Source organism: Hemiscyllium ocellatum, chromosome 4 (genome assembly GCF_020745735.1).
Source record: "Hemiscyllium ocellatum isolate sHemOce1 chromosome 4, sHemOce1.pat.X.cur, whole genome shotgun sequence".
NCBI classification, from domain to species: Eukaryota; Metazoa; Chordata; class Chondrichthyes; order Orectolobiformes; family Hemiscylliidae; genus Hemiscyllium; species Hemiscyllium ocellatum.
The window spans coordinates 126,555,310-126,568,569 of record NC_083404.1 but is presented as its reverse complement, the minus strand read 5'-3'; the positions used below and the strand labels follow the sequence as shown (position 1 = coordinate 126,568,569).

The following is a 13,260-nucleotide window of genomic DNA, read 5'->3' as shown; positions in this document are numbered from 1 at the left end:
GAACATAAATTGATTGATGCTAAACACAGTCAAAACTCCCCTGAATTTTGACTTTGCTTCATTTACTCCAACATTACTCAACCAACAATTCATACTGCATAAATACCCACTTCCTCAAACTTTCTTGCCTCACCTTCACCTCACACTAAGTGCAAAAACCTCAGAATTCTCTTTGTGGAAGTAATGGGTGCAGTTATCTCTACCATTGATTCCCTTTCTTTCCCTGCCACTCCTGCTCTCTCCACATCCCCACCTAGTTCAGCTCTGACTGTCCTCTATAATTTCTTTGCTATGAAACTCAACCCAAACTTTCTATGGAGGACAGTATTGTTCTCTGTATCCCGTGAACAAGACAGAAAGGAATAATACACCACGATCTTTCACAGGAATATAAATCATGACACTAATTTCAGCCGGTGAGCACAGTAAAAGACAAAATTTTTAAAATTCAGGATAGCTTTGACTGTGTTTGGCAGCAATCTACAGTTGCCACTTACTTCTGCATGGCAAACTTCCTCTCCCTCTTGAGGTCAAAGACATTATGCCTCCTTGCTCTGTCCCTATTTCACAATTGGAATCCTCCCAATTTGGTTTCTGTCCTGTGGACAAAACCTAAACTGGTAGTTACATAAGTTGTGTCTATTGTTATCTATGATATTACCATAGTGCATTATTATTTCACATCTTCTCAAACTCTCTGCAACACTGTGTGGGGTGAGATGACACCATTCTTCTTCAACAACTTTCCACCATTGTTCAATCTACACACACTAACCAACTGGCTCTAACCTTATCTTGCCCTACACATCCACAATTAGTTTCTTACATCACCCGCAAAGAGAGCTTTCAAGACTCTGTCAGTGACCTTTGGTTCCTTTTCAGCATGCTGCACCGAAAGATCACCGTCCACAGGAACAGGGCTAGCTTCCAAACTTACACAGGAAACATGTGGCGAGCAAACAGAACATTAAGTACCTTGCTCGTTGACAATTAACTCCTGGCACTTTTTGAAAGTTCATTTATAGGATGTCTATGCCAATATTGGTGGTCCATTCCTAAATGCCCGTGAGGTGGTGGTGGTGAGCCTGATCTGCTGCAGTTCATGGAATGTAGGTGAACCAATACAGCCAGTTGGGGAGTTCCAGGATTGTGACACAGTGACAGTGAGGGAACAGCGATATGGTTCTGCTGTCAGGGTGGTGCACAGTTTGGTGGGAGCTCGTGGTGACGTTTGTATATATTTGCTGCCCTCATCCTTTCAGGTGGTAGAGGTTATGGGTTTGGAAGGTGCAGTCAAAGTAATCTTGAACTGCTGCATTGCATTCCATTATCTTTCTCAATGTCATAAACTCCTGCTTAATTTCTATCAAGCCTTTTATAAATCACATCTTGTTGCAACTGAACGTCAGAAACAATAAAGCTATCACCTTCAATCCTGCCATGAAATCTACAGGAAGCCACTGGGTATCCTTTTACTTTAACGTCCTTCTTCCTGAGCATTCCTCCTTCACGAACCCAGACGTTGTATTTTTGCCATATCCCACCACATACTAAATCCAATTTTTTCAGTACCACATTCACCAGCCCGTTGACATACACTCTCTCAGTTAAATTACATTTAAACTTGACTCCAAATTTTCTTACTCTATTCCTCCAAACTATGTTAATTATAAAAAAACCAAGACAAAGCCACTGAGAATGTGTGTTGGAAACCTTAACCCCAGGAAGGAAGGTTACTAGCTAGCCATTAAACAACCACAAGTATGAAGCATTAATTGGCAGATAGCAGACTGGCGAACTCATGAGAGAGTGAGGACTGCAGATGCTGGAGATCAGAGTGGAAAATTGTGATGCTGGTAAAGCACAGCAGGTCACGCAGCATCAGAGGAGCAGGAAAGTCAATATTTCGGGCATAAACCCTTCATCAGGAATGTGAAAGGCTTATGCCCGAAACATCAACTCTACTGCTCCTCGGATGCTACCCGACCTGCTGTGCTTTACCAGTGACAAAATTTGAGGGGAACTCATGAGTTGCAAAAGGTAAACATTGAAGCATTTTACAACAATCTTCAGCTAGAAATGCCAAGTGGATGATCTATCTTTCACCCTTGAGAAGGTGGTGGTAGCCCCACAATACTGTTGGGAAGGGAGTTCCAGGATTTTGACCCAGCGATTCTGAAAGGAGAGCGATATATTTCCAAGTCAGGATGGTGTGTGACTTGCATAGAAACCTGCAGGTCCTATGTGTTCTCATATGTCTGCTGCTGTTGTTACAATCACCATCTTCTTCATTTGTGTGAAGTAAGAGTTTCTCTTCCATAGGTTTTCAGCATCAACCTTCAGCCAATTCAATTCACTCTCCAGAATATTGAGGAACAGTTGAAGACAATGGATACTGGGAAAGTCCTGACAACACTTCAGTAATAGTACTAAAGACCAGTACTCCAGAACTTGCCACACCCCTAGCCAGGTTGTTCCAGTACAGCACTGGTAAATAACTGACATGTGAAAAATGATCCAGTTATGTCCTGCACACAAAAAGCAACATAGATCCAACTCTAAAGTGATGGCAGGGTTCATTAACAGCACTATCAAGCAGAACATGGAATCGTAAAATCCCTACACTGTGGAAACAGGCCATCATGCCGAACAAATCCCACTCAGACCCACGTACCTTCCCCCTATTAATTTACATTACCCCTGACTAACGCATCTAACCTAAATCCCTGAACACTATAGGCAATTCAGCTTGGCCAATTCACCTAACTTGCACATCTTTGGACTGTGGGAGGAAACCGGCACAGACATGGGGAGAATGTGCAAATTCCACACAGACAGTCACCCGAGGCTGGAATCGAACCCAGGTCCCTGGCGCTGTGAGGCAGCAGTGCTAATCAACTACTTACTGAACAATAACCTGCACAATGACACCCCTGTTTTGGTTCTGCCAGGACTACTCCGCTCCTGACATCATCACAGCTTCGGTTCAAACATGGACAAAAGAACTAACTCCAGTGAGAAAATGATAGCGACTGTCCTTGATATCATTTGACTGAGTTTGGTATCAAAGAGCCTGAACAAAACTAGTCAGTAAGAATCAGAGGAGTTCCCTGCACTAGTTGAACTCATACCTCACACAAAGAAAGACGACGGTGATTGTGACAAAACAGCAGACACATGGGAACACATGGGATCTGCAGGTTTCTATGCAAGTCACTCACCATCCTGACTTGGAAATATATCGCTCTCCTTTCAGAGTCACTGGGTCAAAATCCTAGAACTCCCTCCTCAACAGCATTGTGGGGCTACCACCACTTTCTCAAGGATGAGTCGGGAGGGAAATAAACACTAGCCCAACATTAATAAAAAGCAGAACTCATCAGCAAATGGATAAATACTATCATCCACATGAACTCAATAAGATCAATTAATTAAAAGTAGGAAGTAAACAAGTATAAAACAAATATAAAATTTGTAACTGCCGCAAAGATGCTGATTGGTGGTCCTGCTGCATGGGTTGATGCCCCAGGGCACATGCCACATAATTTACCACCGTACTGGATTGAGTGGCTCACTAAACCGCAGTGGCTGCTTGAGGAAGGGAATGCAGATTGATCAGAAAAGGAGAAAACACAAAGCTGAGATAGGAGAGGGAACACCTTTTTTGACTCTCATCATATTCTGTGACAATTTTAATAACTGTCTGCATCTAATAGTGCCACCTTTAGTACCTGAACAGTAGGGCTGAGAACAATGGAAATATTCTGGATGTTCATTTTTGTTTCACTTTCTTTCTCGATGATATGGTCCATATGGATGATAAGCCAAGAAAAGAGGAGGTAATTGAATACAGGAAGTTCCTTTAATAGGCGCCGGCACTCCTGAACTTTTTCACCATCCGTGCCTTTTCCACATGCATCCTCAAACCGCACGATGAGCTCCTTGGTAAGAACATTTTCAGGCAGCTCACGGAGGTATTGCTTCAATAGGCTGGCCACCGTGTTTGCATCATAATCCTCCAGATTCGGAGACTCTTCACGATCATACACTGCTTTCAGTTCATCAACTTTTGATTTGGTACCTGTGAGTGATAGCAAGATAAAGAATGTTAACACAGGTATTTCACTTTAAATAAAAAACTCCATGAACTGGAAAAATGAGCCACTAAAAGAAAACACTAACTAATTTGTCAACAAAGTTATGATATAGATAATGTGTTAAGTGACAATGAATACTGATATAAAAAGCTTCTTGATGGCTTTATGGCCTGATAGACTGGAGCACTGTCCTTCACCTCAGACATGTTCAAATCCAGTCCAGGCTGAGGAATGTCTGTTAAAAGGTTTCAAGGGACAGAACTGTTGAGAATTATCAACCCAGATCTCAGAAGATGGTAATTCTGCTTGTACATCTACCTTTTCTTAAAAAAGGCAAGACTTATCGATTGGTTAAATAAAGCTTACGATAATATCAACTGTAGGAAGAAACCAGAATCAACGATTTGAGTGTAGTGATCCTTGTTCAGATTCGTTAGCAGCTAGGAAAACATTGCCTTTATACTGGAGGCAAGGTTGAGGGAACGGGTGCAGAGTGTGGGAGATGGCGCCCAGGGAGTTAAGAGAAGACAGACAGGGAGAAGAGACAGACAGAGAGAGATAAAAGGGGCAGATAAACAAGGAGCATATGGAAAACACCTATATAATGTGAAATCAGGCCCATGGGTAGATGAGAACATGTCACTATGCTAAAAGCAACCCATGTCATAACAGGAACGTGTGGGGGGTGGGCATGGAAGGATGGAATCAGGCTCTAACGTCATCGAGTCCGAGTGGCTGCAGGGTGCCCAAGCAGAAAATGAGACGTTGTTCTTCCAGCTCATGCTGAGGCTCACTGGAAAACTGCAGCTGGCCTACGGCAGAAATATCGGTGTGGGAACAGGGTAAGGTGTTCAAGTGGCAGGCAACTGGAAGCTTGGGTTATTTTTGTGGCTAGAACATAGATGCTCTGCGAAGCAGTCACCCAGTCTGTGTTTTGTCTTCCCAAGGTGGAGCATAGCACAATGTAAGCAGCGAATAGGCTAGATGGAGTGAAGTACATGTAAATCACTGTTCACCTAGAATACATGTCTGGGACTTTGGATAGCGAGGAAGGAGGTAAACAGGTGGGTGTTAAGCCTTCTGCGATTGCATGGGATGGTGTGAGGAGATGTTGAGAATGGAGGATGTCATTGACATACCAAAGAAAGAATTGTGGGGAGGGAACTGAATAGGATTGGATCAAGGAATGTTCCACAAACAGACAAGCATAACTGGAGCCCACGTAGGTACCAATGGCCACAGCTTTGACCTACAGAAAGTGAGAGGAATTAGACAAGAAGTTGTACAAAGTTTGGACAAGTTTGGTCATACTGAGAAGGGTGTGGTGGATGTGGATGGTTCAGGAAGAAACATAGAGCTCTGAGATCGGAGAGTAAAATGGGATCGCACATCCATGGTGAAGAGAAGTGCCAGAAGTCTGCAAAACGTAAAACATCAGAAGAATCACAAATGTAAGTGGGAAAGGACCTAGAAGGGAGAAAAAGAAAACATAAGAGTTGAAGTCAGAAGAAATAGGTTTTGTGGGGCAAGAACAGACAGAAACAATAGATCTGCCCGGGTGGTCCTGTTTGTGGATTTTGGGGAGAAGATAGAAGTGGACTGTACAGGTATGGGGGACTATGAACTGCGAGGCTGTCGTGGGGAGATGCCCAGATGAGATGAGTTCTTGACAGCAGTGGATACAATGGCCTGATGGTCAATAGTGGGATTATGTTAGAGGGAGATTGGAGGAGGGGATTGAGAGCTGGCACTCAGCCTCTGCAACTGTAAGCCAGACAGCAACAGGTCAGCAGGCTTAATGATAGTCAGGATTGGATGGAGTGCAGTCAGTTCAGGGGAGATAGGTTTGAATGGGTAAGGGAGAATGAGAAACTCAGGTGATCAATGTTGCCTTAGTCACCCATTCTCAACAACTCCTAGGCGTATTATCACATTATATTGGTTGAGTTCAGTACAGGTCACCCATTCTCTTCTACTCTTAGCTCTTATTAAGAATCAACCAGCTTCTCGTCTGCCCAGGCCTGCAATCCGTATTCTTCTTTTTAACCTACTCTTATCATATCTCCATTTCCACCCATCTACTCACTCATACTTTACCATTAAGTAAATAAGTCCTGCCCTGATTTGCCTAACAAAATGTAGTAACTCACATTTATCTAGATTAAACTCCATCTGCTACTCCTCATCCCATCACATCTTTGGGTTGTGTGAGGAAACCGGAGCACCCGGAGGAAACCCATGCTGACACAGAGAGAATATGCAAACTCCACACAGTCGCCAAATGCTGGAATTAAACCAGAGTCCCTGGTGCTGAGGGGCAACAGTACTAACCATTCTGCCACCACACTGTGCCAACAGCATAAATACCATTTTTCCGTGGTTGCGAACAGTTTGGGTGAAGAGTCACCAACCCAAAATGCTAACTTAGCTTTCTCCCCACAGATTTTGCCAGAGCAGCCAAGTTCCACCAGCAATTTCTATTTTTGTTTCAGATTTTAAGCATTCACGGTTGTTTTTTTCATTACACTGCTAAGTGCACCTATTCTGGAAAACCTTCTCACTATATGCTTTTGTGTGTCCTTTAAAAGATGTACATGTTCTCCTTCCTAGAAGGTTCAGTAAGTAACAGGTGCTAGATTCATCAAGTACAAATCTAAACTGTTTGCATAAAAATCAAAAGAATCCCATTGCTCAGTAAAACATTTAAAAAATCAGTTATATTATAAAGTCCACTACGATGTCAAGTTTATATTCTTTCTGGCTACCTTTACACAACAGGCAGCTGCAGTACTAACTGAACTCGGATCTTTCTCTACCCAGTACCAGGAGCTAATGGAAAGTCAATAAATCTAATTTAGCTAAAAATAGGAGTAATAAGTCAGAAAACAACACAACAGAGCATGCCTCAAAACATTGCAATCAGACAGATCTTTAAATTTTACCTCTAATAACGCTTTCATCTTTGAGATCGATGAATGTATTCCTTCTTAATCAATCATTAGTCTCTTTATACAGGTCTGGTAATACAAGATATTGGCAGACACACAAAAATCTAGATTTGAACCTAGGACTATGCTATAGGTTGCCAAAATCTCACACTACAACCCAAGATGGCATCTTTTAATTAGACATTGCTCTTTGCTCATAAATCCCCCATCCAGAAGTCTACAGGAACTTTATTTTTGCTTTCCATTATATGGTAACATGAATACTAATCAGGTACACCTAAAGGTAACATGAACCAAACTTGAGACTTAATACAGAGCCATGTGTTTCTTAATTGAGCTGAAAATGTGTTGCTAGAAAAGCGCAGCAGGTCAGGCAGCATCCAAGGAGCAGGAGAATCGACGTTTCGGGCATGAGCCCTTCTTCAGGCTCATGCCCGAAACGTCGATTCTCCTGCTCCTTGGATGCTGCCTGACCTGCTGCGCTTTTCCAGCAACACATTTTCAGTTCTGATCTCCAGCATATGCCCCCAAGTCCAGTATCAATTTGAATGTGTTGAATTAATTGGACAAATACTAGATAGAAATAAATCAATGTTTTACCAATAAATTAGATTTGTCTTGCACAGCTGAAGGCCTCCCTCTACTTCAATCAATTCATTTGAAGAATGAATCGTGACTGTACAGTACAGGCCAACAATAAAATAATCAGTTCTACCTCATAGTTGATGCAGAATGAACGAGTTAGGATGTTAGAAATGAATAGCAGGTTACTTAGCATCTGCAAGATCGTCCATAGATGCCAAATTAAGTGTGGATTTAACTGTTAATTTTAAAACATAGCATATTATCAGGATGTAAATCTTCACCTTATATAATAAACAAACACCATTACTCTGCTAACACTGCCCAGTCCTCCTTTTTCAAAGGTTTTTGGGGATTGCCAACATTTCCATTTTCTCTCAGGCAATTAAATGTTTCAAAGAAAGTCTGAACACTCCACAAACAAGCCAAAACTGTACCTGATACCCTGTAAATGCCTTCACACTTCATGCCATAATTCTCAATGTAGTCAATGCACTCTCGAAAAACTGCAGGTAGCTGGATCCCATCATATAGCATAGTCCTCTCAGCTGCCTCAGCCAAAGGAACACCAAAGACTGGCCTTAGTGTGGTATTCGTATCGACCGGAACTGCTTCCTGGTCAGGAACAGGCTTTTTCTTTTTCTTTTTCTCTTTCCACTGTTTAACGACATCTGCTGCTGTAATATCTTTGGACTTTTTTTCCTTATGTTTTTCCTCTTTGTGTTTTTCCTCCTTATGCTTTTCTTCCTTTGGCTTCTCTTTGATCTTGAAGTCTTTTTCTTTCTTCTTGGAGAAACTCGGCTTTTTGAAGACATGGATACCCTTTGGCCGTTTCATCTTTGATGGGCTCTCTGCATCGTCACCTGAGCTGTCCTCTTGGAAGGCTGCATACCCCTCAGCTACAAGAAAAAGAACATTAATCCAGATGTTGGTTTTACCAACTACAACCCCCCTACCCCGCCAAAAGCCCCTCTGCCTAAACAATTTAATATGCTTCTTTGCAACACCATCAGACTATTTGCAGCATATGCATGCATTACTCTTAATACAAGAGCCTCAAGATGAGCATGAGTTGGCTATTTGGACTCTGGAGAGCAACAGTATCAGCCAATGATGATCCTGTTATCAGGAATTTACTTCCACTAATAGTGACAGGACAGGATTTAAAATTCAATATAAATGTCAAATACATAGGGATCATTGAGCTTTCTAAGTATGAAAAGATATGCTTTGTCCAAGACTTAATTCTGATTTGTCTGAAAAACAAGGTGGTTTTGCTAGCCAGTCTGCTGCTCCCATTTCAAGAAGGCTAATGATGGCAGTAAAAAATAGACCCACACTGTATAGGCTACATAAGCCCTACTGCCATCAACAGGTAACTGGCCTTCTCAACCTCCAATACAGAAGTAAGGAAGAGACACGGGACTAGAAAGTGACAAAAACAAAACAATTGTAGGAACAAACAAAGGGAATAAGACAGGAATATTGCCTGCAGAAAAAAAATAAACGAAGTGTTGGCGGGACTCGGGAGGTCTGGCAGCATCTATGGACAGAGAGTTAACATTTTGAGTTCAATGAGTCTTCTTCAGAACTGACACAAAACATGAACTCTTTCTTTCTCCACAAATGCTGCTAGACTTGTTGAGCTTCGCTACCATGTTCTGGGTATTTCAGATTTCCAACAGTATTTTGTTTTTAATCAAATATTAAAAGGGCTTATGCTCGAAACGTCGAATTCTCTATTCCTGAGATGCTGCCTAACCTGCTGTGCTTTGACCAGCAACACATTTGCAGCTTTAATCAAATATTCCCAGGTCTGGTAGTGCACACTCAGATATAGAAGAAATTCTCTCCATCACATCTCAATACAAGTGTGCACTTCCTATAGGGGGTATCAATGCAAATTAGATCCCATTTCCCACACCAGCCCCATACTAAATTAGGGATGAAGGGCTCTGGCCCGAAACGTCGAATTTCCTGTTCCTTGGATGCTGCCTGACCTGCTGTGCTTTAACCAGCAACACATTTTCAGCTCTGATCTCCAGCATCTGCAGACCTCACTTTTTACTTAGGGACAGTATGCCCACGTTGCTAGACCTTATATGTAAGCCCTTTTGGAACTGGATTCAAACTGGTCAAATATACTTCATACAGTGTTTCAATAGGTACAAAGGACTTTGGGTGCATCACTTTGAAGATGAAAGCAATTCCACAGTTACAAAAGGCAGATTAACCTGCCACATCACCTTTACGCCACCCAGACTTCGCCATCTTGGACAGTGACAGTCTTGAGATGATTTCACTGCAGAACTGCTACACACACACATTGCATTTAACATGCCATAATCCAGGGAAACATCAACTATTACTTACTTCTCTTTTCTTTCTTTTTAAATTTGCCTTTTTTCTTGGTATGTTCCTTTTCATCATCAGATACTATATCAACAGACTCATGCAGACCTTCGTGAGGAGGCGAAGGCTCGCCAGTACGATATAGTCCTGGAAATTTTGTAGGACTAATCTCCTCTGAGCTTGGTGTACGAGCCAGACCACTGCCATGTTCAGCCCTGCGGTGTTCACTAGGACTGCTCGTTGGTGGCAGGAAGCACTCAGTCATTGTTGCTCCTAGGAATGTTTCTCTTTCATTACCTGTCCATAACACCTGATATTGAAAGAATAGAAGTATTAGAAATCAACAAAATTCTTCTATAACATAGAATTAATTACCAAACCTTTAGAGTCAAGATTAGAGTAGTGCTGGAAAAGCATCCCAGGAGTAGATGCTTCCTGACCAGCTGTGCTTTTTCAGCATCACTCTAATCTTGACTCTGATCTCCAGCATCTGCAGTCCCCACTTTCACCTACCAAACCTGTAGCTCTTGTTTTCTGCAGGCAGCAAGCAATGATGGCATAACTATCCAGATACTGTAGCTGGATTCACAACAATTGGCTGATCTTTACAAATAAAAGTAATATTAAGCACTAATTGCAAGTCAATGTTGATCTTGTTCTCAGAAATTTGTTGCCGGAATGGTCCTTTTAATAGTAGCAGAAGACATTTAAGATTCTGCTTAAAATGGCAAATACAAGTTTAGAAATATGAAAAGATATGCTGAATATCCTTCCCAAGGCTGAATGCTGAATTCTCAAAAACAAAGAAGAGATTTTATTTGAAGGATTGGGCTAGTCAGTCTGCTCCTCTCACCATCCAAGTAGGAGGCTAATGGTGATCGTAAATACAGAGGGAAACTCACTCACATCACTATCATCAGACAGAAGAAAGGTCATAGAATTACAGAACTGTTCTGGTACAGGTGGAAGTTGGCCCACTGTGTCTGCACCATCTGACAGCCATTATGATAGTGCTTTTTGCCTTCCTTTTCCCCGGACACTTGCACATGGACTCTCTTGGAATAATTATCCAATGCCTCTTGAATATCTTAATAGAACCTGCCTCTATCACAGTTCCAGACAGTGCATTCCAGATCTAAACCATCTGTTATCTGAGAAAGGTTTTTCTCATATCACATTTGCTATGTTTGCAAATCATATTAAAGCTGTGCATTCTCATTCTTGATTGGGATCAGTTTCTCCCCCATTTATCCCAGGCAGCCTCTCTCAATTTTGAAAATTTCTTCTCAGACCTAATTTTTGCATTTTCTCTCTGATGAGAACAGTCACAATCTCTCCAAACTATCTTCATAACTAAAACTTATTTCTGGAACCATATTTGTAAATTTCTTTAGCAGTGTCACACGCTGAATCCTTCCTATAGTGTGGTGCACAAAATTGTACACAACACTCCAGATGAGGTCAAACAAGCCTCATGTACAAATTCAGCATAACCTCTTTGACTACTACTCTATTTCCTATTACTCAACTTTATCCACTTTGGTACTGTCCCTTTTACTAATGAGCTCTAACATTTCCCACAAGTCTGTTATAGAATCATAGAGATGTACAGGATGGAAACAGACCCTTCGGTCCAACCAGTCCATGCTGACCAGATATCCCAACCCAATCTCGTCCCACCTGCCAGCACCCGGCCCATATCCCTCCAAACCCTTCGTATTCATATACCCATCCAAATGCCTTTTAAATGCTGACACTGTATTGTATGCTTTTTGAAAATCCATGCTCAGTACATCAATAGCATCGTACTCATTGACCCTTATGTTACCACTTTTAAAACCTCCAGCAAGATAATGAAACATGATTACCCCTTTAGAAATTTAATTCAGAATCTTCCTAATCAATACAATTTTTTCCACGCTAGCACTAATTCTATCGTATTCTCCAAGGAGAAGGCACTCATTAAGGCTGATCGGCAATTAACTGCTAGGCTGTGTTTCAGCAACACTTCCAATCAGCACTCTCCTCTCATTCAGTATAAATGTGGATTTCCCCCTGAATTTCTATTCATGTGAAATGTCTTGATAAATACAAGGTGAAATCATTGGCTTTTTGTTATCTTTGTAACATTTATTCTCAAATGTTGATGTATCTCTAGGTTTTTCCTTCTACACTTGACTGCAGTTCTCTGCCATAATTGCCATAATACTATTTTTCTCTTAAGTTTTGTCCTTGCTTTTTGGTGTGCCACATCTTTCTATGATTCCTTGCTCAACTATTTAATTTAAAACTTTCTCTCATTCCCTAACTATGCTGTCTGTAAGAACACAGTTCGAATATAGACCATCCAAGTGATAAAGCAGCCACTTCCCCCTGTACTGGAGCCAGCAGCTTATGAATTGGAATCATCTTATGCCACACCAAGATTTGAGCCACTTATTCTTCTAATTTTACATACACTATGCCAATTTGTCCAAAGATGACATAACCATCCAGGGATTATGACCTTTAGTATTCTACTTTTTAATGTAGTGCCTAGCTTCTCTCTATGCAGGGTCATTTCCCTAATTCTATCTTTGTCTTTCCAACTTAAACAACCATAGCCACTGAATCCTCGCACAGACAATTCAAATGTCTCGTGAGCCCTGAACAGATGTCCTGAACCCTGACATCAGAGAGGTATCACAGCCAGCTCTATGTTGCAGAGAATAGTGTCAAATCCCTCCTGCTACAATATCCTCTCCTACTACTACACTCTCTTGTTGCTCCAACAAATTGAATGGTTTCATATACCACAGTATCATGGTCAGTTTGCATATCATCCCACTCCAAATAGATAGAGAGCTTCAACCCTATTAGACAATTGCAGAGGCTGGTATTTACCTTCTGGCTCCTCTTACTTGTTTCACTCTGTCTCACTCGATCATCCATGACCACTGACCAATCAGAAGACCCTATCCAAAGAGCCAACTACCTCCTGGTCAACCTAGCTGTAGTTGAATGCCAAATTTCACTGAGTTATTTCCAATGAGCTATTGTGCAAGTGAGAATGATACAAGACATGAGCATGGAGTACAATACCAGGGTAGTAAATCCAGTTTACCATTTTTTCCAAAAACTATTTCTACAATCTTTTTTAAGCTAATTTCCTCATAAAATCTCCAATAATATAGCTGAACAGGTACGACCCAAGATAATCTGCAGAGCCCCAAAACATATATCTTGAGTTTCCATTTTTCATATGCCAGTTTAAGAGCCTGTATCTTAAAGAGAAAGTCAAC

The 13,260-nt window shown here is 41.4% G+C and overlaps 1 protein-coding gene across 3 annotated transcripts in view; it reads right to left on the bottom strand.

Moving 5' to 3' along the window:
* Positions 1-13,260, bottom strand: part of ralbp1 (ralA binding protein 1) — a 64,601-nt gene that overhangs the window by 12,035 nt on the left and 39,306 nt on the right. For all 3 annotated transcript variants that reach the window (XM_060823850.1, XM_060823848.1, XM_060823849.1), the window contains 3 exons: positions 10,001-10,289; positions 8,065-8,526; positions 3,732-4,081 (listed from right to left, as the gene is read on the bottom strand). In XM_060823850.1, the coding sequence (XP_060679833.1) occupies positions 3,732-4,081; positions 8,065-8,526; positions 10,001-10,244 (1,056 nt within the window). In that variant the 5' untranslated portion in view covers positions 10,245-10,289. The remainder of the gene's footprint in view (positions 1-3,731; positions 4,082-8,064; positions 8,527-10,000; positions 10,290-13,260) is intronic.